Raw genomic sequence first — 25,420 nt, 5'->3', positions numbered from 1 at the left:
ATTATATTTTCATTTGTTATTAATTCATTCATTAATAAGACATGTATCCGAACTGTAGAGTGGCTAGGACTCTTTCGAGGAAGTAGACCTAGTATGATAGCAACAAATATTTGTCTCCTTCCCTTCCCTTACTTGTCCCCCCCTCCCCAGCACTATCTGAAATGTTGTCAGGCCTAGTACGATAGTCGCTTGTTTTGCTCCTCTCCCTCCTTTCTCCTCCCCTTCTCCCTCACCTCTTTTAAATCTCCGGCTCTACCAGAAATGTAATCAGGCCTAGTACAGTAGTCGCCTGTCTGTTTCCACTTCCCTCCCACGCCTCCCTTCCTCATCTGTGTTTTAGCTCTTGCACTATCTGAAATGTCCCCAGGCCGAGTACAATAGTTATTTTTCACATTCTTGTTGTTCTTGACCTGTAAGAATGTCATTGTATTTTCCCTTGTTCCCTCCCGTGCCTTGAAGTGCTTTGAAACACATTGTGTATAGGCGCTATATAAATAAACTATCATATCATATCATACCATACCAAGGAAAGGATGGTATGTGATGGGGAGAATGTTGCGGAGGACATCAGGGTCCACGTACACCACTGATACTACACTCCATAGTGGAACACAGGGATGTTAGATTGCAAACTAATGCTAATTGTTTAAGTAAGAATCCCTTATCCATCCAGGAAGAACCAAGGGGTGCTTCATTGAATGGAGAGAGGCATGTTAAAAGGTCCCATGTTCGAGTTTAGGAAGTGTTGTGAAAGAGACCTTGGGGCCAGCGACTGCCACCCATGGCATGATGTTGGCCTTGTAGGTGGCCTTTCTCCCATTCCCAAACTTTGGTGGCATGCCCATAAGTTGCCACCTAGCAAGACAGTAGAACAATGCTTGTATGTGGATTTCAGGAACATATAAGCAGGGTTTGTGAGTAGAGCCTGCAAGCAGGGACAGATGGAGGATGAAATGATGTGCGGAAGCCCATAACCTGCACAGCAAACCATGAGCTGCTGCTTACTACATACACAGGAAGGAAGGAAGGAAGGAAGGAAGGAAGGAAGGAAGGAAGGAAGGAAGGAAGGAAGGAAGGAAGGAAGGAAGGAAGGAAGGAAGGAAGGAAGGAAGGAAGGAAGGAAGGAAGGAAGGAAGGAAGGAAGGAAGGAAGGAAGGAAGTGTAACGCTCACCTGGTTCCCACGGGGGCGCTGGTCTAGTCTGGATTGCTTTGGCCTCCTCTAGCGTGATGCGCAGGACCCGGAACACCGATTGGACAGGACCTCCAAATCGTGCTTGCCTGGCCCGTAGGAAAATCCTTCTGCAGATGAGAAAGGGGATTAACAGTCTGCAGAATAGTGTGCTAGCTCCCCCCTTTGCCCCTTCGTTCCTCTCTAACTTCCTCCAAAACCCGGTTTAAGCTCACCTTATGGTTTGGAAGGATGAACTCTCCATCCTGCTTCTGGTGCAGGGGCGCGCGTTCATCCAGTTACTTCACTGGTTTTCAGAATGGCGCTGGCAAAATCCACTTGACTTTCCTGAGCGCCGTAAGTATGAAAGTTCAAAGTTCAAGTGAGGCTCCCTTTATGTTGTCTTTCTAACCTGTGATCTGTCCTTTATTTCAGGTGCAGAATGAAGGCGATGCGTCGAGGGGTTAAACTGCCGAGGTGAGTAGTGATGAGGGCGATCCCTCTAAATGTCCTTATCATTCCCCAGAAATGTCTCTTGTCCTTTCCCCATAGGGGCCGGGGTACGGTACCTGCCAACGGGGCGGCGCCGACCCGAAATGTGGAAGAAAAGCCAATAAGTATTATGGCTGTTAATCAGGCTTTCCTTCTGTGTTCCTTCTGCTCACCTTTTGTTTCTTCCTCTCTCCCCTAGGTGCAGAGATGTGGCGTCCAATGCTGACAGCCGCGATGGAGCCAGAAGATGTCTCGAGGACAGGTGAGTGAAGCGTGGCGCTGCAGCGAGCAACGCAATGCTTTTAAATGGAAGTCTTTCTTCAGGGATGCTGGCGAGAAGATTCCGGATGCAGGTAAGAAGTTTGAAATAGTCCTTGGTTTTCACCTTTCTCTTCTCTTCCTTCCTTCCAGGTTCGAGGCGGGCGTGGCTGGAGTCCAGGAGCAGGAGCAGACACGGTGAGCGTTAAGCTGCAGGAAGCAGAACAACGCGAAGCATGAGCTGCTGTCTGGGCGTGGCTTAAATAGCCTCCAAAGAAGTCCCAGGTATGTATCCTTCCCCAACTAGGTATGTATCCTTCCCTGGCCACGCCCGAGTGAAAAAATAGTCCCTATGAATAAATAGTCCCTTTCAGGTCTCAGGGAGGCCTGAAGCGTGCAGCATGGTCTGCATCAGGTAAGTGCACAAAACACCTCCCTTTATGAGCCTGGCGCCTATGGCACCAGGACTGATGTCCAACATGAGCCTGGCGCCAAAGGCGCCAGGACTGAGTCCAAAGAGCCCCTATAAGGGGCCGCTGGGCTTTTACCCGAGGGCATGATGCCTGCTTCCGGGGGTGCTGGGCCTGGCCTGGTGCTCCGGGGGTAGGCATCATGACAGCACTCCCCCCCCAAGGCCCCTCCCAAGGTCGTTCCTTCTGGAGGTTTCGGTTTGTTTGGGAAATTCCGATGGAACCTTTTTACCAGCCGAGGTGCATGTACGTTATCACTGGGTCCCCAAGACCTTTCCTGAGGCCCGTACCCTTTCCAATCAATTAGATAGAAAAGTTTTAATTTTGAGATCTTAGAATCCAAAATGTTCTTCACCTCGAATTCAGGCTCCCCATCTATCTGAATCGGTTCTGGTGGCTTTGTTAATCTGGTTCCTGGGTGCACTGGTTTCAAAAGTGACACATGAAAAACGGGGTGAATCCGCATGTTAGCTGGTAGATCGAGCTTGACTGCCACTGGGTTGATTATAGCTTTGATCGAGTAAGGGCCTAAATACCTTGGATTAAAAGTTCGAGGCCCCTTGAGTGATAGGTGTTTGGTAGCCAACCATAATTGATCCGCTATTTGGTATGGAGGCGCCTCTCTTCGATGCAGATCCGCATTCTTTTTGTATTTCCCTTTCGCATGTTGCAAATGTGCAGTTGCATCCTTGAAGGCTTGAGTAATCGTAGAATGCAAATGGTCCACTGCGGGCATTTCAAGGCTCAGAGGTGAGTCCAAGTCTGAAGTACGAGGGTGATGTCCATATAGGGTATAAAAGGGGCTCTGACCAGTTCCAGAGTGTATCGAGTTATTGTATGCATATTCAGCCACCCATAAAATGTCCTTCCAATTACCCTCCGATTATTGCAACATACATCGTAGATATTGTTCAAGGGTCTGGTTCGTTCTCTCCGTCTGACCATCGGTCTGTGGGTGGTGGCTGGTCGAGAGTCTTACGTCGATTTGTGCCAGTTGACAACACTTTTTCCAAAAATGAGAAATAAACTGGCTTCCCCGATCGGAGACTAGTATGGACGGGAATCCATGCAAACGGATGATATTTTCGAGGAATTCCTTGGCAAGAACAAAGGCTGAAGGTAATCCTTTCAACGGAATAAAGTGGGCCATTTTGGAAAATAAATCCACCACGACCAGAATAGTATTGTAACCATTACAAGAGGGCAGGTCCGTGATAAAATCTAGTGACAGGGTGTGCCAAGGTGCTGGTGGAATGTCTAAGGGCTGAAGAAGACTGGCGGGTCTTGTCTTTTGACCTTTGTTTTGGGCACAAACTCCACAGGACATCACAAAAGATTTAATATCCTTTCGCCAGGAAGGCCACCAGAATTGTCGTTTAACCTTTTCCTCTGTTTTGGCAATGCCAGGATGTCCTTCCATCAGGGTATCATGATGACGGGAAATAACCAGTTCTTGCAATTCCTTTTCTGGCAAAAATAAGCGTCCTTGGAAGTAAGGTAAGCCATCCTTGACTGAAAAGTTAGACCCCCTTTTGATCCAATCCTGCAAGGCTGAAGAGTCCAGGAATTGTTTCACTTGTGCTTGAATGTCTTCAAGGGTTTGTAAAGTGGTTATCCCCAAAATTCTTTGTTCGGGAATTATCGGCACAGGTTCTGAGTTTGAGTCTATTTCTTCCATTCCAATTCGGGATAGAGCGTCCGCCTTACCATTCTTATAGCCGGGGCGGTAGGTGATTACAAAATCGAACTCAGCAAAGAACAAAGCCCATCGGAGCTGTCGGGATGATTGAGCATTGGCAGTTTTTAAATATTGTAAATTTCGGTTATCAGTGATCACGGTGATGGTATGCCGGGCGCCGAGGAGATAATGCCGCCAAGCCTTAAAGGCGGACTTAATGGCTAATAGTTCCTTATCGGTGATCGCATAATTTATCTCCGGCGACGAGAACTTTCTGGACCAAAATGCTACGGGGTGCAGTTGGTTGGTTTCAGGGTCTCTCTGAGACAGGACAGCTCCCATGGCTAAGCTGGACGCGTCGGTTTTGACTATATATGGGAGATCGGGACGTGGGTGCTTCAAAATAGGTGCGGACGTGAACTTAGCTTTCAACTCCTGAAAGGCCTGTTCGGCTTCCTCGGTCCATTCAAAACGTTTATTTTTTCGCAAGAGTGCAGTGATGGGTTGCACCACAGGTGAAAACTCCGGGATAAACCTGCGATAAAAGTTGGCAAAACCAAGCATGCTTTGGACACCTTTCACCGAACTAGGTGATGGCCATTTGAGGATGGCATCCACTTTCCGTGAATCCATTCGGACCCCTTTAGGTGTCAGGATGAATCCGAGAAACTCAACCTCGGTGGTATGGAAAACACATTTTTCCAGCTTGGCAAACAGTTTGTGCTGGCGCAGTTTCTCTAGGACGGCACTGACATGCTTTCTGTGATCAGATTCCGAAGAGGAGTACACAAGAATGTCATCGATATACACGACAACACAGACATCGATGAGTTCCCGAAGGACATCGTTCATGAAGAATTGGAAGGCTGCAGGCGCGTTGCACAACCCGAAAGGCATCACCTGGTATTCGAATAGTCCATATTTTGTACGGAAGGCCGTTTTCCATTCGTCACCTTCTTTTACTCGTACCAGATGATAAGCCCCCCGGAGATCTAACTTGGTGTATAGGCAAGCGTCCTTCACCTGGTCAAGAAGTTCAGGGATCAGAGGCAGAGGGTAACGATTTTTAACAGTTATCTGGTTCAATGCGCGGTAATCGATACAAGTTCTAAGGTCGCCTTCTTTTTTAGGCACGAAGAACAAAGCTGAGGATGCCGGGGACTTTGACGGGCGAATGAAAACATTGGCGAGGTATTGATCTAAATATTGTCTAAAATGCAGATTCTCTGGTTCAGTAAGGGCGTAAATCCTGCTACAAGGGGGTTGTGCACCGGGCACCAGATCGATTTGGCAATCGTACGATCTGTGGGGAGGTAACGTGTTGGCCTGTTCCTTTTGGAAGACGTCCTGAAAGTCTTGGTACTCTGGAGGTAGTTGCACGGGGACAGAGGTTACTGATGCTAGATTAATCTTTGGATTTTCTGGGTAGCAGGTTTGTGCACAATCCGGGAAGGTTATTCTCTTCGCTCGCCAATCAATTTGAGGATTATGTGTCTCTAACCAAGGGAATCCGAGAATAAGCTGAAACTGTGGAGCCTTGATTACATCAAACACAACTGCCTCCCGATGGCCATCCGGACCTACAAGTGTCACCTCAGCTGTGGAATGTGTTACCGGTCCAGAGGCAATTTCGGTTCCATCTACTGTGGTGATGACATCTTTGTTGGTTTTAGGACGCAGAGGGAGGTTTATCCTAGAGACCAATTCTCGATCCACATAGTTTCCTATAGCCCCGCTATCGATGTATGCCTTTATAGCATGCAACCATTTAGGCTGTTCCGGATCTACGAGGACCATTGGCACAATGAAATGCCAGGTCTGAGAGTTAGTTTTCAAGCTCGGCAAGCGGACCCCTACGCTTGCCGGGCGTGATCGTTTCCCGATACAGAGTTTCCATGGATTTTATCAGCGGCTCCTACCACCTTCTTGGGCGGCTTAACCGGGCAATCTCGTAGAAAGTGTCCAGAGGACCCACAATAAAGGCATAATTGCACCTGTCGTCTTCTTTCCCGTTCTTTTTGAGTTAGGGGTCCTTTAACCCCTCTGATTTGCATAGGCTCCGAGCCATCAGCCCCCTTGGGGTTAGCGTGGGTCTTGGCCAACACCCGGGTTTCAAACTTGGACCGATCTGCTTTTCTGTTTTGCAGCCTGTGATCCAATTGGACCACTAAGTCTATATATTCAGTGCATCATTCTTGGGGCGGATTTACAACTTGTGCCAGGACATCTTTAAGTTCTCCGCATAGACCTCGATAGAATAACGTGATTCTTTCATCCTCTGGCCAACCAGTTTCCACAATTAGTCTATTGAAGGTTGCAATGTAGGATAGAAGGTCTTGATTGCCCTGTCGCAGAGATAGAAGTTCGTCATCCAGAGCCTGTCCCTGGGAGTGTCGAGCAAATAACCTTTCCATGCTTGTTTGAAATCCTTGAAAATCACAAAGAATCGGGTCATCTTGAGTTACCAGTGGGACTGACCAATCGGCAGCACAGCCGCTGAGATATGACAACACAAAGGCTACCTTGGTCTGATCATTAGGGAAGGCCCCAGGTCTTCATAGGAAGTGCAAACGACACTGATTCATGAATACGGCGAATCGTTTGGGGTCCCCAGCAAAGCGTTCAGGTGGGGCCAGCGGCATGTTTCCAGGTAGATTAATCTGCACCGGGTTACTGGAAACCACAGGAGCAGGGTTCCCCCCAGAACCGGGTAAAGGAGTTTGTCCAGCTTGACCTTGCAAAAGCTGTTTAGCCAGGTCATCAGCTCTATCCTTTATTACAATCACTTCCCTCCTGAGGGCACTAGTCTCTTGACGAGTGGCGTGTACTTCAGCCCGTAATTCCCCCAGTAATTGGGCCAACTGGTCAGTTTCGGAAGTTTCCATAGCGCCTGGGTGGGAATTTGTAGGAAGGCTTCGCGTTCTGTAACGCTCACCTGGTTCCCACGGGGGCGCTGGTCTAGTCTGGATTGCTGTGGCCTCTTCTAGCGCGATGCGCAGGACCCGGAACACCGATTGGACAGGACCTCCAAATCGTGCTTGCCTGGCCCGTAGGAAAATCCTTCTGCAGATGAGAAAGGGGATTAACAGTCTGCAGAATAGTGTGCTAGCTCCCCCCTTTTCCCCTTCGTTCCTCTCTAACTTCCTCCAAACCCCGGTTTAAGCTCACCGTATGGTTTGGAAGGATGAACTCTCCATCCTGCTTCTGGTGCAGGGGCTCGCGTTCGTCCAGTTACTTCACTGGTTTTCAGAATGGCGCTTGCAAAATCCACTTGACTTTCCTGAGCAATGCGCCGTAAGTATGAAAGTTCAAAGTTCAAGTGAGGCCCCCTTTATGTTGTCTTTCTAACCTGTGATCTGTCCTTTATTTCAGGTGCAGAATGAAGGCGATGCGTCGAGGGGTTAAACTGCCGAGGTGAGTAGTGATGAGGGCGTTCCCTCTAAATGTCCTTATCATTCCCCAGAAATGTCTCTTGTCCTTTCCCCGTAGGGGCCGGGGTACGGTACCTGCCAACGGGGCGGCGCCAACCCGAAATGTGGAAGAAAAGCCAGTAAGTATTATGGCTGTTAATCAGGCGTTCCTTCTGTGTTCCTTCTGCTCACCTTTTGTTTCTTCCTCTCTCCCCTAGGTGCAGAGATGTGGCGTCCAATGCTGACAGCCGCGATGGAGCCGGGAGATGTCTCGAGGACAGGTGAGTGAAGCGTGGCGCTGCAGCGAGCAACGCAATGCTTTTAAATGGAAGTCTTTCTTCAGGGATGCTGGCGAGAAGATTCCGGATGCAGGTAAGAAGTTTGAAATAGTCCTTGGTTTTCACCTTTCTCTTCTCTTCCTTCCTTCCAGGTTCGAGGCAGGCGTGGCTGGAGTCCAGGAGCAGGAGCAGACACGGTGAGCGTTAAGCTGCAGGAAGCAGAACAACGCGAAGCATGAGCTGCTGTCTGGGCGTGGCTTAAATAGCCTCCAAAGAAGTCCCAGGTATGTATCCTTCCCCAACTAGGTATGTATCCTTCCCTGGCCACGCCGAGTGAAAAAATAGTCCCTATGAAAAAATAGTCCCTTTCAGGTCTCAGGGAGGCCTGAAGCGTGCAGCATGGTCTGCATCAGGTAAGTGCACAAAACACCTCCCTTTATGAGCCTGGCGCCTATGGCGCCAGGACTGATGTCCAACATGAGCCTGGCGCCAAAGGCGCCAGGACTGAGTCCAAAGAGCCCCTATAAGGGGCCGCTGGGCTTTTACCCGAGGGCATGATGTCTGCTTCCGGGGGTGCTGGGCCTGGCCTGGTGCTCCGGGGGTAGGCAGGGAGGAAGGAAGGAAGGAAGGAAGGAAGGAAGGAAGGAAGGAAGGAAGGAAAGGAAAGGAAAGGAAAGGAAAGGAAAGGAAAGGAAAGGAAAGGAAAGGAAAGGAAAGGACTGACTTGGTGCTTGAGATTGATTCACAGGATGTTGAGTAAGGCACAGTCTAAGTAACAATGAAGGGCTTTCACTTTTGGCAACCTACTAGAAACCTTGACCCCAAAACCAAAAACATGGGGCTTAGAGAGAGTGTGAGCGAGAAAGTTGGAGAAGGAGAAGTGAGAACCAGCCTTGTTCCCTGTACTTACTAAATTGATACCGTTTGGCACAGGATCTTCATCAGACACCCTATTGCAGGACACCCTATTGCAGGGGTGTGCACGCAGAGGCTCTCTAGATGCTTTGGACCACGATGCCCATGGTAATTACTGTTGAATTTGCCAACCGGTTATGAAGAAAGTTGTAGTCCAAAATATCTGGAGAGGTAAAGGTTGCAGACCCGTGCCCTAATGGCACCAGTTGGTGGGGCTGATAGAAATGCTAATCTTCATGCCCAGCAACGTCAATTGTGCTTTCAAATCCCAAAGACTGTGAGTTACCGGGTGACCACTGCATGGTCACTCCCCCATGACCAGGAGTTAGTGTAGTAGGGACTACGCCCTCAGTCCTCCAGAAAAATAGCAAATCAGGCTAAACACAAGTTGTGTTTTCCAAGAACCGGTCACTGGTTTGTTTAGATACCACCCCTTTCTGTTTAAAATCCCACAGACAATTCATTTAGTCCTTAGTCCCAAACCAGTGATCGTTTTATTTCAAATAAAGAGAGAAGTCGACCAGACATCTGTCTCCAATAATTTGTTGATCCTTCGACTGTTAAACAGTTCTCAGAAAGTATGAAAGACTAGTTTAGTTTGGTGTATTCATTGATTTATTTTAATTTATTTTATTTATATCGCGCATAAGACAAAGCCCAGACGCATAGGGGCGCCAACCTTACACGACAACACAAAAAGAGAATCAAAAGGAATGGGGAAGTCAGGGAGAGCGAGAAATTGAGGGTGGTCATAGCTTTACTCAAATAGATAAGTTTTCAACCTGCATTTAAAACGCTGCAGACTAGTACAGGATCTAAAATCCAGTGGAAGGGCGTTCCATATCCGCGGGGCAGTGTGAGGGAAAAAACTGTGCTCCACATAGGAAAGGTGAGATCCTGGCATTTCTAGCAAACCAGCGTTGTTAGATTTCAGCACTCTACGTGCCCCTAGGTGCGAAATGCGGCTGGGCAGGTACTTGGGGGATTGACCTGAAAGACAGTTGTGTGTAATACACATCATGCAATAGATCATTCGGCTGCGAACGGGAAGCCAATATAATGCTCTCCTAGCTGCCGTGACCTGTTCTCTCCTTTGGAGACCTGCTACAATGTGCACTGCGTTGTTCTGAATCACCTGCAACTGGGTCATGTCTTGTTTAGCGATTCCTAGCGGTAGGCTAAAGCAGTAGTCCACTAGCTCCTATAATGGCTCGCACCACTATGGAGCGATTGGCTGATGACAAAAAGGGCTGTAGCTGGGCTAGGAGCTTCAGATGGTAACAAGTGCAGTATACAAGATCATTCACCTGATTTTTCATGGACAATTCTTGGTCAAGAATCACCCCAAGTGTCTTAACCATATGCTCGGTGTCATTATTGCAGTCTGCGATTTTAAAGCTACAAAAGAGCCACCTGAGAGTGTTATCAATAAAACATAAAACTATTCAAGCCATGAATTAGATATGGGAACATAAAAACAAATGAAAAACCATAGGAAGACTAGATAAGCTTGTGCTTTAGTAGATTTCTGAAATTCAACATGATCTGACCTCTACCACAGTGGAGCAGCCAGAGAACATGCAGCTCTTCTCCTAGAAGTCTTCTCTTAGTTTCACAAGGCACTGGAAAACAAAGCTAAAGCAGCTCCCTTTGAACTGGTAACAACCTTCCCTGATCTTGTTCTTTCCAAGTATCATAAGGAGTTCGTTACTTTGAAGCTTTAAAAATCTGCACCAGGCAAGGCTAAAATCTATGCTGAACGTGAAAACTGGCTGCTCACTCCTGACTCCAGGAGCTTCAGGGTGGCCCATCATTGGCACTATTAACGAACTTTAATATGAACTGGACTTTTTTTTATTTTATTTACAACGAGATTGAGCAGCAGAATAATGTTACCTAACCTATGTGCCCTGCATATTTATATTATTAACAATTATCCACTAATCTATTGCTTTGCAGGAGGACATATTAACAGCCGCGATGTGTGGATGTTCAGCTCCCAGCTAAAGGTCTGGATAAAGGTTGCTTCGTTGCACAAGGGCAGGTGGAGACACAAGATGGCGACTCTCCAGGGCAAGGTTTGTAGGGCTCTATGCTTCCTTAAATAATGACATAACTGCGTTATTCTGACACGTAGGGTTATTAGACTCTTAAGAGCCAGTCCAGAAAATGCAGATAAGTACTGATTATTGGAGAATGTATTTGCCCATGCACTACCTGTAGTGTCGGAGTCAGACATGTAATGTACGCGGGATGCGGGGGTCAGAATGTGTGGTCGTGGACCGGGGTGCAAGAACAGCGGTTGAGAAAGAGGTCAATTCTGGAGGAGGGGGTATCACAGTATGTTGCTGGTGACATTTATTAATACAAGAACCGAACTCCCTTATCCGCTCTGATTCGTGGTCCTTTCCTGAAGCGGGGTAAGGTACTACACTACTCTTTGTGTTTTGAATGTTTTTCTGTACAGCGCTAACCTAACATGGTCTCCCACAGTGTGGTGGAGCCATTGCCGATAATCGAGAACAATTATGTCATATTTCACTGGAATGACAGCATAAACAAGGAGAATTGACAGCATTCCTGTGAATTATGCATGTCAACCAGGCACCCTAGTTCATCAGCTTAAGGAAGTATGATAATAGCTCTCGAAGCATGGCAGTCATTTTAACCACTTTACTCCCCATAAATTGGCCCTCCAGGTCCTGGGCAGGCCCTGTCAATTGCTTAGGAATTAAATGCCTATGTCCTAGTAGGAACTGATATATTTCTGCTTTAAGGCGGTTAAATGATCAAAGCACTTCTCCTTGCCAGGAGTTATCCATTGATGTACATTGTAAGATGGACATTGCATAAAGCACCTTTAAACCAATGTAATGAAGCCACTGCGTTTAATTAGGTGTCAACCTTCACTGGAAATGCAGATATATTGATAACTAGAAACACTGTGTATACATCTATTCAATGAAAAAAACCTTAGTTAAAGAGACGTTAAGGTGAACAACATTTAATGAAACAAAACCCTTGAAATTCGGCAGACAATCCAGGCAAAGCCACCTTAACTACTTGCCCCCTGTTGTGCAGCGTATGACCACAACTATGACATCAGAGATTACATCAGTGATTATATCCATTACATCATATGTGACATGACGGATTACATCACTGATGACATCAGACATAACATATATGACTTGACTGATAAACGCAATGATTATATTAATGACATTTTCAACTTTTAGGACTATTTTCTTTTACATAAGATATATATGCATATACTTATTTTCTAAGTACATTTTATTCTGCTATGATTTATTTAAATTTAGTGTGTGGTCCCCAATTAGATGTACATACAAGCATGAGTACAACAAAAAATAGTACAGTGTGTAATGATTAATATCCTTTGACAGGTCATCTGGTAGATTGGAATAAAAAGTCCTAATTATTTTAAGAAAGTGAAAGTAATATAAATCCAATAACATGTCTAAGGGCCTCATTACAAGGTTGCTGGTAGGCCGCTGGTATTACCGGCGGCCTACCGGCAACCTCAGCTTACCGTTTCCGCCGGCCGATATCCTGGTAATACCGGGATATTACAGGTGGCAGAGGAGCAGTACCTTCCCAAATGGTGCAGGTGCTTCAGTGATTTTTCTGCCGGCCAGGTCAGGCCTGTCGGTAGTTCCCAGCCCCTACCTGCGGACTCATAGTGACCCGGTCCAGAAAAGGTGCTGGTAACCGTTGTTAGCAGCCCTTTTTTCCAGACCGGGTCACTCATAATGATGGCCTAAAAGTACATCTTCAATTTCAAAGCTTAATTTAGAAAACAATACGTTTATACACTATTTTATAATAAGCACAACAGAAAATTTAAATCTGCACATTTAGCATTTTCCTAATGTATGTACATATTCTATTATCTTACATATATCTAAAGTACATTTGCCAAAATGAGGTACATTCTATGCAATGGACTGTTTTAATTGCTTGCTACTAAATGAAATGAAAGTTATTTCTAAAATATTACATATTTATGTTTTAAATTTCATTCCTTAATAAATACTACAAATGAATGCTCCACAAGTACTCATGTCTGGTGCCATGTGTTAAAATCGCGGCAAAAATGGCCGTGAACACAAAATATCACGGCAAAAAGGCAGTGGTTTTGCCGCTGCAATGCATGTAAAGGATGTGGGGAAAACCCCCGCAACCCCTGGACCCATTATACCATTTAAGGAGAGCGGGGACGCCCCTGTATCCCCGTTCCCCAGAAATGGTGTAATGGGGTACACCTTTAACAGGTCAAACCACAGCAATTTTGCCGCGATTTTTTTGCCTCGATTTTATCACTGCATTCTCATACATGTGTATCCATCTATTGTTCTAAGTCATGTTCTTATTTTTATTAAGTATACTCAAATGACATATGTACCAAATGTTTGACACACACATATTTTAACATACATAAGTGATGATGTCATCGGTGGTGGAATCAGTGATGTCATATATAATGTAATAAGTGATGTCAATAATTAAGTCATTAGTGATGTCATCAATGATTTAACAAATGATTCCCATAATGTCCAGTTTGGGGGAGCCCTTGACAAACATTTTGTTTGGAAAATGTCATCGAAATCCATCTAGCAAGTGAAAAGTTACTAGCCTCGCTCAGCCCCACTGCTGCAAAGCAGCTAGGCTGATATAAAGGTTTGAAGGAGCAGGAGGCACCACCTTCTCTGTTGAATATTTTAAAAACGACTGTATGGATTTACCCCCAAACTAGTCAAGGAAATTAAGTCAACGCTTTGTGCCCAAGTTGTTTCTTATTTGGGCCAAATCTGCCCATCCATTTGTTTGTGCTACGGCTGTTAAAAAACTGCACTTTTTCTCTGGGAATATAAAAGACAGTAGTCTGAAAACAAACTAAGCTTTTTGATTTTCTTAATAATGTTTTCTTTTTGTAACGTATTGTTACCGAAACTTCCAGTTTGGAGTGGGGGCCTTAACAAACTTTCTCTTTGGAAAATTACATACAAATCCATCCAGCAATAGAATTTTCAGAAAACGTGTCATTTTTCCATTTCTGAAAAACATCTCATCCTCTCTTCTGCAAAGCACCATGAGAGATATAGGTATTTTTTTGGGAGCAGTGTACAACCCCCTCATTGTCAAATATTTTAAAAGCTACTGGGCTGATTTACCCCAAACCAGTCCCGGAAATCGACTCAACAGTGTGTGCCTAAGTTGTTTCTTATTTGATACAAACCTGTCTAGTGGTTACTCGCAATGGTTTCCTACAAATTACACTTTTTCTGTATGGGATCATGAATCGGAATAAGCCTAAAACAGCGTTTTATTGTTTTCTTAATATCATTTAAATATGTTAACAAATTGTTCCCAAAATGTCCAGTTTGTGGGGACCCGTGACAAACCTTTGTTTGGAAAATGGCTCGATTATACAGTGGTGGTTGCTGCCATATAAATAAGGTGAAGCCTGTGTATGTAGACTTTAACCAGAATTCTATGGTTAATTACTTTTGGCTCGCTCAACAGATTTGGATGACATTTTCCAAATAAAAGGTTTGATAGGGGCCCCTCAAAACTGGACATTTTGGGAAGAATGTATTTTAATATTTGTATTTATTGGTTTTTATAGCGCTTTACACCAAAGCGCTGCACAATTGAACAACTTAATACATGAAACATAAACAATATAACGGTAGAAGCAAATTACAATATGAATCAGTCACCAGAACAGTAAGAAGAGCAATTAACTGAAGGGAATCGGGAGAGTAGTGGAGTAGGACTGGGTGGGAGGGGGATATTAAGAAAACAAAAATGCTGTTTTCGGCTTAGTCCTATTCATTTTCCCATACAGAAAAAGTGCTACGATTCAACACTCATAGCACGAACACAGCTGGTTGGATTTATACCAAATAAGAAACAACTTGGCCACAAAGCCATTGCAGTTATTTTTTTGTTGTTGGTTTGGTGTAATTTTGTCGAGTAATTTTTAAAAGATTTGATGGAGAAGGGGGTGCCCCCGACTCCCAAAAAACGTTTATTTTTTTCTCATGGTGCTTTGCAGCAGAGAGGCTGAGAGGCTTTTTTAGAAATGAGAAGTTGTCATTTTATTTTTGCTATAGAAGATCAAGGGGTAGGGAACCTAATCTGGAGTGTGCATACAGATGGGTAAAAAATGTTGAGCTGCAGTAGTGGAGGATCTGGTGACTTCCCTAGGTCACCTATATGTTAAGGACAGAAAAAGGTAATTGTCCTCTACTTGCCGCGCTCAACAAAAGAGTTACCAAAGGTTATTCAAGAGGGTACAAATTTCACAGGGCATACCCATAAGATTTTGCCTATGCGGCTGTATTGATTTTGATAGAAACATCAAATGGTCTTATATGTAATTGTCTTGTTTTCATGCCAAATCAAATGATTAACAAAGAACAAATGCAAAGTGCACGTTACCCACTTCGGGTGCTGAAGAACTGATTTGTCTTGTGCAAATACATATAGGAACTCAGAAGATTTCAATCAGTACTTTCTGATATTCTGAATTTGGAACATAATTAGACTTTCCACGAGTTTTAACATAACTGACTACCTAATAAATACAAATGCAAGATACACGTGACAGAATACGGGTACTGAAAAACGGGTTCGTCTTGTGCAAATACATACAGAAAGTTCCAAGCAGTTACAATTATTTTCTTGCACACCCTCACCTGCCAAGCAAGCTAGTTTCCTGGTTGCTGGGCCAAGAGGTTCAGGTCCGATGGATAGGGACATGAGGCGGTTGCCTCAGTAGGGTTTGTTAAGAGGAACCGTAAGGTTTTCTAACCCCCAAACTAATGCAATTTGACACCCACTCAGCCATTAGCAAGACTTCTGTATGCCAGTGCAATCAAAAACGAAATCTGTTGTGTCCTTCGCCCAAGCGCTCTTAGCCCATTACAGAGATGAAAGATATATGAAGTGCCAATCTTCTAGTTAATGCCAACATTTGAACAGTCTTTGTAAATATATACAATCCCTACTTAGAAAGCTGGCACACACTATAGGATTCCCTCGACAAACATGAGTGTGGCCCCTCCTCTTCAGGAAAGCCAGTTCCCCTAGTGTTCTTGTCTTCTATAGCATGGCTTCTGCCAATTCCTATGTCCTCTTGGACTCAGTGTGGTATTGCTGGATGCACCACTACTTACATGTGGCTGTAGTCAAGGTAGTTCCCTTTACTATTGGTGACTCAAGGTTTATCATGAGACCAGGTCCCTGAGAAACTATTCCTCTGCGCGTTGATGCCATGCTGTACACTGTGCCTCCGGATGGACAGAAGCTAGCTGAACCAGAACAAAAAGTTTTCAAAATGTTCTTTATATGGTATTGCATGACAAACATGAAACAACAAGGGAAATAACATGTATGACTGCTCACTCCTTTTTTGTTTTAGATTTATGCTGTGGGTGGCTTTGATGGCTTCCACAGGTTGTCCACAGTGGAGTGCTATGACTCATTCTCCAACAGCTGGACGTTTATCGACACAATGCCGGAAGCTGTGAGTTCTGCAGCCGTGGTACCCTGCAGGAACAAGCTCTATGTGATTGGAGGAGCGATGGATGATTATGCGAATACAGATAAGGTATGTTGGGGCTTTATACAAGACTGTGGCCTGGGACTGCAGAGTGTGGCATGCTGTTCTAGATATTGAAATCAAGGAATCAAATGTTCACGCACTTTCACTAACTCACTCTTCTAGACGGGATAATGGTGAATTGCATATGTTATAAAGCTCCCCTATGAGGTTTGTATAGCTATTAGCATCCAAGGCTTGCAAGCTGGTGTACATGTAGATGGACTATATAGGAATTTGGCTTTGTGCAGGCTGAATTCCCTTAAACAAAACACTACAAACAAAGATGGCAACCAAGAACATAGAAAAGGAGTTCCTTTTGTATGTCCATGGTGGCAGCAGACACAGACCGGACTGGGGAGCGGCCAAACAGGAAGGTAAGAGGCAGCCATGTGTAAAGAAAAATTGTGGCCGGCAGGCAAGGCATTGGAGGCCTGCATGGAAAGTGGCCTTTGCCATACAGTTAACTAAAATGGCCTCCATCTTAAGTTCTCACCTCGCCCTAGCAGCAGTGAAATGTACATATCATTGTTTGATATCCTTCCACCTATCCAATCCAAGCACTACATGGTTCCATCCCCAAAAGCTCATCATAACAGACCACTATCAGCTTGGAACTTAGGTATGCCCATTCAGAACGATGGGTCTGCAAAGGGCCTTAGCCACAGTTGCAAGCAGTGACAACCCAGAGTATTCATCCCCAACCGCTTCATGGCAATCACAGAGAGACATGAGACCAGGTGATGGGATAAATAGACTGCAGGTTTTATTACATTCCTCAGAATTAGTTTGCAGGTGATCAATACACAATCAGCAATAATGATTCAGACTAAATGATTGCTGAATGTCAGCACTGACACTTAATTTATTGCTTCGGGGTGAAAGGTTCACCTGCGGGCAAATTTGTTCTGGGATAACAGGTCACTTCTGAATGGATTACTTATGGGGTAGCTACATTTGTTATGACCTGGTCTGCCCCATTTTCAGTTAGTGCTTAGACTGCCCTCTCTTCTGGTGATCAGGTGCAGTCACATTCATCCTGAGGCCAGCCACCACGGCTCTGCCCCAGGGTATGTGGGTGCAGACCCTCTTATTTGGTTGAGAGATCTCCCTATAACACTGCTAAGCCTCTTAGGAAGCCACTTGTTGACTGAGAGCCCCCCGGCCTCCAGCCGTGTTCCCATACCTAATAACAACCTATGTTCATTTAAGCCCCACTTGTATGGTAATCAGAAAGAAGGTATTGCCTGATTTTGAAAGATGTGCCCCATTGGGCAAGTAATTACAGGGGCCACGTAAATTTATAAAAGCAAAGCCGAAGAAGCCAGGACCCTGGCTCCTGGTGTATTTCTCTAATGCCACATTTAGTCACCGCCTTGAGGCTTCCACTGCCGTGTGTAACACCGGGCTCCCTTCCAAGCGACCCATGGTATGATCTTTGACCAAATGATTTCCATGTTACCCATCATGTGGGCCAATGCCATTAATGTTATCTTCATCTTGTGCAGTAAAAGCCCCTTGCCCCGTTCCGTGAGGTCATTACCCCCAGGTGGATTACCAGTATATGTGCTGTCGGGTCTCATGACAGCCTTGTGTGGACCATCCCCAACAATGGTGCTCCTGCCCACATGGTGGTGGTGCCCCTCTTCTCCAGCATGACGTGCCGCTCTGATTATGTAAGAGTGTCCCATTACCCAGATGTGGGTGCTCTCCGAGGAAAAATGGAGATGGGGCAATTCAGTTGAGATGGGGCAATTCAGTTGAAACACACCAATCATTTATTGATACAAAACATGGCACCTTTTCCACAATGATAGTGCATCCCAAGGATGCATGGCATATTCTATATTTTTCACACATAATCTATACTTTTCACACAAATCTTTTCTCTAAGGTAATCACTAATGCTACGGTGCCCATGCTAATGTAATTGCCACTCCCCGGCGCTGGGACGCCCTGCCCGCTGCTCATGGTGAGTGGGTGTTCTTGCATGGCCGGGGCGTACATAAAGTTTGTATCTGTCTGAGTCCCTGCAATCAATCGTTTGTATGCCCTGTGCAGGTAGCTGTTCATTAAAGGCTGTTGTGGTGGCACCTGTTTTAAAGGAATGACAGGGATGCAGCGACTACTGTCCTGAATTTGAAGAGAGAGAGAGGGGTGATTTGTCTGTGTGTGTAAAGAAGTAGCCTAACCTGGGGGTCTGTCCTGTATGAACCGATCTAACAGTGCTACGGAGCAGTAACTGTGATCTCCTAGGGGAGACAGATGCAGCGTTTTACCCTTCCCTTGCTAGTCCGCTTACCCCTACGTCACCCCACAGAAGTGCCCTCTGGCTGATGTCCCCTTTGGATTTGGCACAAAGCTTGCCTACCCTTAGAGCAGCAGAAAGGCCCATGCAATGGCTGCGGAGAACAGCAGTGTCTCAAAGCCGGAGAGGCAAACCTGCCGGCTGTCCAGTGACAATCTCAATGTGCCAAAGTCTAAGAGGGGCCCTGTGATCCCTTGGCTGCTGTTCAGACCTGGCCCAACTTTTGAGCGTTGCCCTGATGGGAAAGTCCCATGTGTGGTCCACTCCCCTTCCAGTTTTGTGTAGAACGCAACTGCTGCTAAGTGGGCTGAGACCCATTATTTGTACTTCTCTTGATCCTTTGCCCCCAATACAAATTCCTGGATTTTTTCAAATTAATTCACGGCCTTGACCCTCCCTGTTAAGGGTGCAAGTGCTCGGAACCTACCATAGTTCCTTTTGGTAACGGATCCTGGTCCCCGGGGGGAGCTGTTGCTCCGCCAGTGTCCGTATTCTCGAGTCCACTGCATCAGGCTCCACAGCTCACTCATGGACAGAGTCATCACCAGTCCACTTGTGGCCATGCAGCTTGAAACCTTGATACCTGAAAGCGATTAAGAGCATCATCTGCTATATTCCTGATCCCTGAAATATGTCTTGCTCTAAAAACCACATTGTTGTAAAGACAGAACTTGACTAGCTCCCTTAGGAGGCCTAGCACTGTATGGGAGCTGGCGGACTGGGAGTTGATGGTCTGCAAAATGGACATGTTGTCAGACCATAGTTGGAAGGGCAACAACTCTAAAACCATTATGTTGCTGGTGCAACCCTGCCTGTGCCAAGCCTCCGGTCATGGTCCATGTGCCATGCTGGCCCAGGGATAACGCCAAAACCGGTGGCTCCTGCGGCATCAGTGAAAATCTGCAGGTCATTCTTGGTGACCCATGGTAATTGCCAATGTAGGGTTCTGTTGAACTGAGTGAGGAAATCCAACCAGATACGGACGACTTCCTTAGGTAGCCCTCCGATGGATAAATGGTGTTTCTCTGTTACACAGGAGGTGGCCCTGGCCAGTCTCCTGGCAAACACGCGCCCTGCGTTTATATCACGGGCTGCAAAATTAAGTTTTCCTAGGAGACCCTGTATTGTCCCTAGCGTGGCCTTTTCTTTCTTGCGGGCTAAACCTATGTGGTGGGCGAGGCCCTCTACTTTGTCAGATGGTAGCCTGCAAATTTCGTGGGAAGTATCTATTTCAATGCCTAGGAAAGTAAGGCATCCAGTGGGGCCTTGAGTTTCGTCAGGCGCAAGGGGTACACCTAGTGTCGCTGCTGTCGAAATGAACACCGCCAATGCTGTGTGACACTCGTCAGTGTTGATTTTACCTGCAAGGAGGAAATTGTCCTGGCAATGGATTATGTTCCTGGCTGGTTCGGTCTCATGTACCGCCCATTCCAGGAAACAGCCGAACGTTCCAAAGTACGAGCATGAGGCGGAACAGCCCATGGGCATGCATCTGTTGTAATAGATGTTGCCACTGAATTGAAACCCTAACAGGTGGAAACTGTCTGGGTGGACTGGCAGGAGTCTGAATGCGGATTCAATGTCTGCTTTAGCGAGGAGTGCACCCTTTCCTGCTCTCCTCCCCAGTTCTATTGCTTCATCAAATAAGGTATAAGACACTGAACATTGCCCCTCGTCCAGCCAGTCATTCACAGAGTCCCCCTTGGGATAGGATAGTTGAGGAATCAGCCTGTACTTTCCCTTTTCTTTCTTGGGTACCACCCCCAAGCGGGATACGATGAAATGGTCTAGGGGCGGGCTGCGGAAGGGGCCACAAATGCAGCGCAATAGTCTCTCTTTCTCTATTTTCTCAGCTAACACCTTGAGTAAGTCTGTTGCAGACTTCAAGTTGCTGGTGGTTCTGTGTACCATGGGCGTGTGTAGGGTATTCTAAAAGCTTCACTGAAGGCATGAAATAAGAACTCTCTTTACATTTTCATGGGGTATCTATTAGGCCATTGGGTTAACGCTGCATTTTTATTGGGGATGGACCTTTACAATGTGTTTGCTGCCTCTTGCTGCTTGGGCCCAGCAACACTGGGTTTTGGCTTGCCTTGTCCTTTGGTGCATGTTGCTGTGGGTTGCCCGGTGTCGCAGCTGGAATAGGCGTGACTAAACTTGCATGACTGACCTCAGGAGCATGCTCCCTCATTGTATAAACGGCAATCCATTGTGGTGGGTCTACGAGACGTGAAACCCCTGTCCCTGCCTCTTCTTGCACATTTCCCCCCAAAAAAGGGCTGCCGCTGTTCCCTTCGAAACCCACATGACCGTTAGTCCCCCAATGTACATTTCCACATTAGTACTTATATTTCCATTGAGGCTTGTCGCCACTACTCAGGGGCGGGGGGGCTTGATGTAGATTCCTGGTGCCCATGAATTCACACCGGTTTCACAATCCCTCTGATCCTTTGATATGTCCGTGTGGAATTCCATTTTTGTCAAAATGCCTGGTCATAGGCTAACCAGCCCATACCTCTGTGTTTCTTTAACTCCTTATGTATGGTCTCCCTGTATTGGAATATAGCTGGGCCCTGGTCTGGATGTTTTTCAATTATTATGGTGGACAGGATTGCAAAAGCTTCCAACCACTTCTCTATATTGTGTTCTGGACTCACCCTCCTTCCTTATGTGTTCACCTCGTCTTTAGAAGACATCATTGTTGTGTCAGACCCTACTTTGCCATACTCTAGTAAGGAAAAAATGTTAATAAACTCCCTCTTCCAGACCCCCCAAACAGCCAGAGGTGATGCTTTGTTGGGTGCTGTAGTGGACATATTCTGAACCCCCGGTTGCTCCTCATGTGCTGCCTGCCCGTGGCTGTTACCCACCAACTTTGAAATCCTAGTCATTTTACTCAGTATAGCGCTCCTTAACTCACCTAGCTCTGAGTTACTGCACGCATCTGCAGGCGCTCGCCCTGCCGTGGCATTTGCAGCTTGGCTGGGATGTGCCTCCGGTAGGAGTTCTGAGTCACTGCTGCACCTTGCTGTGGGGGCTGCTAGTGCAGTGCTGTTGGCGGCTGGGTTGGGGGTCACTTTAGGAAGCTTGGTGGGCCGCAGGCTTTCGTCACCCCACAAAAGAGGCCGGGTACAGTTTCCGCCACCCCTCTTTCCCTGCCCTCTTCCTGTGACCTGCCCGTCAGGGGGAAGGGCTTTGGGGGTGTGATAGAAAGCGAGGAGGGACAGCAGCCTGGAGGTCCCTGCCAATCCATATAATAGTGCCAGTTCGATTTCTACTCTCAAAGCAATACTGGACGATGCAGTCCTATTCATTATAAAATACGCAAGATAGATGTTATAACTAACTATTTCCTACTTGACTCCCTCCACCACCCTGCAATTGTTATGTTTAGTCTTCTTTTTGGAGGGTTTCAAAACAGAAGAATTACGCTGATTTAGACACAAATTATTTTTCTTTTATTTTTCTTTTATGAGGAATTTAAACAATTGAAGGCTCTTGAGTTTTATCCAACAGAATGATATCAGCAAAGGGAAGAGCTGGAAAAAATGACGCAACCCAACTTGGAGGAAATACATTTAAACAAGTTACGGAATCTATCAGGTCTGACAAATAAAATAAAGGAGGCGCAAGGACAGACCCTTGTCGTAGACAGTTGAAAGTCATAATTTTGGTACTGTGGCGAACCAGAAGAAGGATCTGGACGAGTGGGAGTCATTTTTAGGGTTTTTGTCTATTAAAAAATAAAGGGATCAAATGCCTAACTTGCACTATTTCTATGAGAGAAGTTCTCTACCTAGCAAAGTAAAATCTAAGGTGGGCTTCAAAGTCCAAATTAAAGTTCCCCAGTCCAAATCCTATCTAACTGGCCCTACCACTTTAGAAAACTCCCAACTAAAGAATAGAGGCCAGGACACAGCCTCTAGGGAAGACTTCTGCCGGATCCAACACTGGCATTTTATGGATTGTACAAAGAACGTTTTTCAAAGTTCCTCTAACACAACAGGATATCCTTCCCAGTCGTGGTATCACGTTATGGGTTTCACTATTCCCTTTTAGCAAAGAAAAATGTCTCTTGGTGTGAAGATTCTCCACCCTTCAGGAAAAGGAAATACTTCTTGCTTTACCACCTTTGAGGCGCTGGAACAACCCGTTAGTCTTGTAATCCTCAGACAGGTTGTTTTTCTTTCACCCAAGTTATTTTACATAGGGCTGCTGTCCACCCTGTTTTTATCAGAGTTCAAAATAGTGTGAAAGTGTGCATATTTCTTTCTTTCATATATTTGTGCATTCAGGCTTCTCAGGTTCATGTAACCTAGATAGCTTCACAGCTGTTATTCACAAAATTAGTACTTTTTCTCAAATCCCCTTTTTATAGGATTTTTCCCTTCTAGTGTTTCTTTGTTCCGTGTAATCTCAGTAGCTTTCCCATTGATTTCTCACAATGTTCTTGTTACCCTCAATCCGCCTTTAAAAGTGTATTTGCACATTCAGGGTACTCTGGCTCCTATAACCTTGATAGGTTTCCAAGCTTGTATTCACAATATTCGTACCTTGTAATAGTAGGCTCTCCATCGAGTTTCTCAGGCTCCTGTAACGTTAATACATTTCCCAGCTTGTGCTCACAATATGTGTATCGTGTAACGATAGGCTCTCCGTCGGGTTTCTCAGGCTCCCGTAAACTCGTCGGCTCTCATAGCTTTCACTCAACGTCTCTGTCGGGTTTCTCAGGCTCCCGTAAACTCGTCGGCTCTCATAGCTTTCACTCAACGTCTCTGTCGGGTTTCTCAGGCTCCTGTAACCTCATTGGCTCTCCCTGTTGCTACTTGGCTTCGTGCTTGTGCCTCAAAGATGAGAACATTGTGTTTCTGTCTCGGCCCCTCCCACGACCTCGGCTTCTCAGTCGTGTGCAATGCCAACCTTCCGTTGTTTGGCTAGTGCTTTGCTAACCCTCCTTGCTGTGATTCATGATATCTTAGTTTTTTTTGTATTATTTATTATTATTATTTTTTGGTGAACATTTATACAGATGTTTTTTATTCATTTGTTTTATGTACTTAATTGATTTTTTAAAGCCAAATAAAGAGACTTAATTCATACTTTACATTAGTCCCGTGGCACCCACATAATACAGTCTCTGTGTGCTGGAGCAGAGCACCAAGTATTGCATAACAACCTGATTAAAATGCCCTTTTCGAAAGAGTGGAAAGTTGGAGGCCCTGTACACCACATTTTCTTTCCATACTGCCATATGTCTTGCTAAATAAGGTGACCAAGCTACTTGCTCATCAACTTTTTTTCATGATACGATGAGCTCACTTAATTAGGCACTGGTTCTGGCAGTGAGCCTTACTAGACAGTATTTGCATCAATTACTGGTGTTAAAGGAAACACACAGAATGATCCCCTGCGAACCTGGAATCCATTTCATGAAACTAATCAGAAATCAGTACCTTCAGCAAAAAAAATCATGAACTGGTCTTCTCAAAACAATAAAATACCAATACTGTTAAAACTGTAATATCTTTACCTGCTTTCCCCTGCCCTATCCCCCCTCACAGCTGTGTCCCTGCCCATTGGTGTATTACTATATGTTCTGCTGTGATCCTCCTTCTCCTAGGTTTTCTTCATCGACTGCTCTGTTTTTGCTGTGTACTGCTCTGTGTTCTGTTGTATCCTTCCCTCTTCTAGGTTTTCTTTTCATCGACTGCTCTGTTTCTTGTTGCCCTGGTAACCTGATTGTTGTTCACCTTACTGACTTGTGTTCTGTTCTGCTCTTCCTTCTGAGCTCTTCGTCTCATTCAGTTTAAATATTTTCTACTTGTTCTTGTCTTGTTCCGTCTTGTCTGCTTGCACCCCCCCTTGTGTCCACCCCGTGTGTTGCCCCTCACTGTTCTTATCCCAATCCTCACCTCCACCCCTCTTCCTCTATCCTCTTTCCCCTACCTCCTCTATGGTGCTCGCTGTTTCTCCTATCTTCTCTAACTGCTTCTCCATTGACTATCCTGCCCTTCTCACTAAGTCTGGTAGGAAGAAGTTCAAAAAGGATATCCTGGTCTCCAACCCAGGCCTCCCTAACGCTGATACCTATACCAGTGCTTCCTCCAGACAGACCCTCACTGACATCCTCTTTGTTGTTCCTTTGCCAGACCTATGGACTCCTCACATGGTCTCTGTGCTCGCTCCTTTTTCTTACTCTCCCATTAATGGTGGCACCCATTGGGAGGCCCTCTTGGCACCCTTCCACTCCTCTATGGTCATCATTAATGTTTACCTGAATGGCACCGTCTTGATCCAAGGCCCTCTGGCCAACCTCCTTCTCTTTGATAGACGCTTCCCGTGCCTTATCAATTTCCTTTCTTCTCCTGCTGCTCCTTCTCTCCCTTCTTTGGCTTTCTTTGCTCTCCCATCTGCCAACTCTCTGGCACCCTCATCCTCCTCCTTGGCTACCTTGCCCTCTCCTCCTTCCTCTTCTGCCCTCCCTCGGGCTCCTTCTACACTTCCGCATGGAGAACTTCTGATTTGTACCCCTCCCTGGAAGTCTTTCAAGGGTGGCAACCTTCTCCATATTGTCACTATCAACTCTCTCTCAGCAGTCAAACACTCCTCCGTCATCTGCCGTCTCCTGGAAGAAATCAACCTTGATGTCCATGCTCTCACCGAGACATGGTTCACGGCCAGCTCTGTCATGAGCTTTGACACTCTCCTCCCTGATGGCTACAAGCGAGCCAACCCACACACTGCCACCCACCTTCTCGGTCATCCGACCCAAGAAGTGTGGGTCAGATGAGACTTTGCCACCACTGTCTCTC

The 25,420-nt window shown here is 45.8% G+C and overlaps 1 protein-coding gene across 1 annotated transcript in view; it reads left to right on the top strand.

Annotated features, from left to right (window-relative positions):
* Positions 1–25,420, top strand: part of KLHL35 (kelch like family member 35) — a 240,147-nt gene that overhangs the window by 192,251 nt on the left and 22,476 nt on the right. Inside the window, exons 4-5 of the mRNA XM_069640064.1 lie at positions 10,630–10,748; positions 16,121–16,309. Coding sequence (XP_069496165.1) covers positions 10,630–10,748; positions 16,121–16,309 — 308 coding nt within the window. The remainder of the gene's footprint in view (positions 1–10,629; positions 10,749–16,120; positions 16,310–25,420) is intronic.

This window comes from Ambystoma mexicanum, chromosome 7q, assembly GCF_040938575.1.
Source record: "Ambystoma mexicanum isolate Mex_15411 chromosome 7q, UKY_AmexF1_1, whole genome shotgun sequence".
Taxonomy (NCBI): Eukaryota; Metazoa; Chordata; class Amphibia; order Caudata; family Ambystomatidae; genus Ambystoma; species Ambystoma mexicanum.
The sequence above is the reverse complement of the archived record's forward strand: the minus strand, read 5'-3'. Positions and strand labels throughout refer to the sequence as shown.